The 3632-nt window shown below is 27.4% G+C and overlaps 1 protein-coding gene across 1 annotated transcript; it reads right to left on the bottom strand.

The window, feature by feature from the left end:
- Positions 1 to 755: 755 nt before the first annotated feature.
- Positions 756 to 3395, bottom strand: LOC136987978 (alpha-tocopherol transfer protein-like). The gene is made up of 3 exons (XM_067285748.1): positions 3189 to 3395; positions 1562 to 1675; positions 756 to 1127 (listed from the first exon to the last, which is right to left on the bottom strand). Exons 1-3 carry the CDS (start codon positions 3330 to 3332, stop codon positions 777 to 779), a joined length of 609 nt encoding a protein of 202 aa, XP_067141849.1. The 5' UTR covers positions 3333 to 3395; the 3' UTR covers positions 756 to 776.
- Positions 3396 to 3632: the final 237 nt, after the last annotated feature.

Below are 3632 nucleotides of genomic sequence, written 5' to 3'. Positions count from 1 at the left end.
TTTTCTTCTCTTGCTTTTACTGCACTTTTAGAAATGCAGTAAACTCAAGAGAAGTAAGGAAAATAAATTCAGATAAACAAATTTATTTTGTATGCTAATACTTTCTATATATTAACAGGACTTATTATACTAGAAATTATGGATGCAGATATTTAGTCTTACAGATCAAAAATAATGTTCTTTATTTAGTTCACCTTCACCCATAATTTCCAGTATAATAAGTCTTGTTAATATATAGAAAGTACTAGTATACAAAATAAATTTAAATAGAGTTAAAAAGGAGACAAAGGCATAATAATTAAGATAAACAAAGTTTGAGCACTTTATCTTAATTTACTTTTCTACTGTGTTGAACAATATCTATTCTAATTATTAAATAGGAATGATAATAATAATAATATTATCTATATATTTATCCAGACAATATTATTATCGTTCAGCAGCTTATTTAAATATTTATGTACAATATTCTAATGGTAAATAAGTTTTATATAGTTCTGTTTACCATGTAAATAAAAATGTTCATTTTATTTACTTTTTATTTAATTTATAATACAGTAAGAAAAACAAAACAAATTTTGCCGTGTTGCTTCAATACAACATACGCTTTTTTTCCTAAATATTTTGTGCTGAAATGAAGGATAAAGACGAACCTTCATTTTAGTATACAATATTTAAATGACGAGAAATACGTGTTAAATTTAATAAATCTGTTAGTTATTCTGCCAGTAGGAAACTATACTAACATAACCCAGAACAGCATAATTGTATATTATTCAAAAATGTGTAATTTCCAATTCTGAATCTTGTTTCAGAGAAGCCATAAATGCTTCCGGATCATCGGAATAACGTTTAAATTTTTCTTCCGATTTCTCTAAAAACTTCTTAACTTTTTCGTCTTCAAAATATTCGCCAATATACGTAAATTTGCCTTGGCTGAAGTGCTTATTTTTTTCCTTTTCGTACAGTCTTAAATATTCTTCATTTTTGCGAAAGAACTCTTCGTTGGCTCTAATCATATTATTGAATTCACTCGGATCTAAACGCAAATTTCCTCCCAGTTCCAATGGCAAAATATCTGGATGGATAAATTCGTGCAAAGTAGACATGTCGGAATGAAAGTGCAACTGCGAAATGAAAACATGTTTTGAGAAATAAGTGAAATAATACATAAAATAAGTAATTTGATATTTGAAAATTTTAAATATATGAATTAGAATATATTCGTAACCTAAAAACTAATTTCTAAAATATTATTTTATTTTTAGCTATCAGATACAATATACGTATGTCTACTTTTCAGATGTGTGTTGTGAATAAGGCTGATATCATTAAGAATTGAACCCACAAGAACACAGAGAGTAATGAGAGCAATGAAAACTTAAATGCAAATTTATTTATACTCTTCGAAATCCTTATATATTAGGATAATTACGAAATCTTAGTCTCATACCCCAAGTTTCCCTTACAAAATGAAAATATTGTTTACTAAATGTTTAGTAATTGTTAAAGAACATAAAAGTATTTAAATTATTATAATAGATTATATTTTTCTACTTACTCTTTTCTTGAGTTTTGCTGGTAAAAGTGGCATCGTCATAGTTAAAATTGCTTTTATTATAATATTCATGTTGACAAAATGTATTTCCTTGTATCGAAGCGGATAACTGTCTTTCTAAACATACATATAATATAATTTAAAAAAGAAATTAACTTTTATGCAAATTTATTTTTATTAATATATTTTATTTTATTATTAAATACTATGAATACGTGACTCGATAGAACTATACAGTATAATAATAAAGATTCAGTACAAATTGGTATCAGCATTAGGAATATGTAACGTATTGTAACTGTTATTTATACAAGTCCTTCGAATATTTTTGCGCTTACTTGCTTGATAGATATAAGAAGATTACGCAGAGTGAATTTAATTAATTACACGATTTCTATATCTTTCTGAGTATTAAAAATTTATTTTGTATAGAAGAATACCAATATAATTTATAGCATCCCCTTTTGTTGAAATTTTTACTCTGGTTAAATAACACCGGGACAGAGACACAGCCCAATTTGAAACTTATTCATAGCGAATTTAATCAGTAGTCGAATTTCACTGAGCCGAACTACTTATTTCTAGAATTTCATTAATTTACCCAACTAATACTTGACTATCTTCTTTAATAATTTGCTTGATTGTCTACTGAAAACTTAAAAATTGTTTAAAAATAGATCAAAGTTACGAATGATATCTTGTTGACAAAAGAGATATCTCTAATGAGTAGGGGACTATAAGTTTTGTAATTTAAAATGGCCGAAAACGAGATACAGACAAACAATTACATCTTTGACTTCTCCGTTTTGTCTTAGAGAACTTAGAAAGAAAAACAAGTTCCAACTTTGTGGTAAAGAGAAAAGGATATACTAAATTTTTAACAAGTGCCGGATTCAAAGTAAAAACATATAAAGTTTGTAATATTATCTTGCGCGAAGCTTATAGTTAAATGTTCTTTATTAAATATTCAAAAAAACGATTTGATAACAGGATGATAAAGACAGTTAAAGCCCAGCCTAGGGATGTTTCTGGGATGCAGGAGAGATTCAGGCGATCGAAAATCTTTATAACGTTCCGTCTCTCTACATCCGGCCCCCTCCATTTCGGTATGGAAGAACATATCATGAGAATGATTTAAAAAACAAACACTCTGGGTAACTACAGAGCAAGAAAACTAAACAAAAATACCAAAAAATAATTTTGGTAACTGTTCCCTCTAATTACTGATGTTATATAAAATTATTGTGTTGAAATATTCTTTATTTATTCGTATCTAGAAAGAAAATGAGATGAAAGAATTCGTTTGTTAAATATCTTATTTTGCAATGAATTTGCAGTTATTCCTAAATTATAAATTCTCTTTTACGTTTTTGTGCAACTCATCGTCATTTCCTGTAAAAAATAGGTTAATTTCTGTGTAAGAAACATTGCACTACACGCGCTATACTTTCATAAGTACAGTACATGCATTACTAACGAGACTTGCTCCGATAGTAAAATCATCTATGCCACTGAATTTTTAATATATGTGTTGAAAGTACTGTACATGGCAAGTTGTGCTGTATTACCATCATAACTTATTTTACTATATTACAGGTATATAAATTGATATAAATCAATAATTTCTTACCAATAGAACGTTAAACGCTGAATTGATAAATCTCGGTGCCCACTGCAGAAAGTGTGATAGTGTTATTCCACTAGCATCCGTAATTATAACGATACAATTCTCTTGAGTTCGATGAAAATTTAACATGAGATCGAATATCAGCATTGTAGTACGAAATACATCTCTTATATTTGCAACAGAAGTATCCCATTTACTTAAGAAAATCAATATTTCAATATGAGAATATGGTTTACAAGCATACCTAGGACTATAGTTAGATTTAAATTTAAATTATAAGTATATTTATTTTTTTAAAAAAAGATCATGTAAAATATATTTTAAAATTTTAATTTTCTGCACGTGCATTTGGCCGAAATGCGTTTTGCAAGTTGCAACTGAACTAATTTATTCAATTAAATAATTAAAAAAGAACTAAATATACATATTTCACATGACTATTATTGC

The sequence above is a fragment of the Centruroides vittatus genome, unplaced genomic scaffold, assembly GCF_030686945.1.
Source record: "Centruroides vittatus isolate TY-2023 unplaced genomic scaffold, ASM3068694v2 scaffold_2931, whole genome shotgun sequence".
Classification (NCBI taxonomy): Eukaryota; Metazoa; Arthropoda; class Arachnida; order Scorpiones; family Buthidae; genus Centruroides; species Centruroides vittatus.
The sequence above is the reverse complement of the archived record's forward strand: the minus strand, read 5'-3'. Positions and strand labels throughout refer to the sequence as shown.

Excerpts from the sequence above, each read along its gene's own strand:
- LOC136987978 (XM_067285748.1), bottom strand. The coding sequence starts at position 3,332 with ATGCTGATATTCGATCTCATGTTAAATTTTCATCGAACTCAAGAGAAT. Across the intron at positions 1,676-3,188 it reads CAGCGTTTAACGTTCTATTG|AAAGACAGTTATCCGCTTCG; the intron begins GTAAGAAATTAT and ends ATGTATGTTTAG. Across the intron at positions 1,128-1,561 it reads CAGCAAAACTCAAGAAAAGA|TTGCACTTTCATTCCGACAT; the intron begins GTAAGTAGAAAA and ends TTCATTTCGCAG.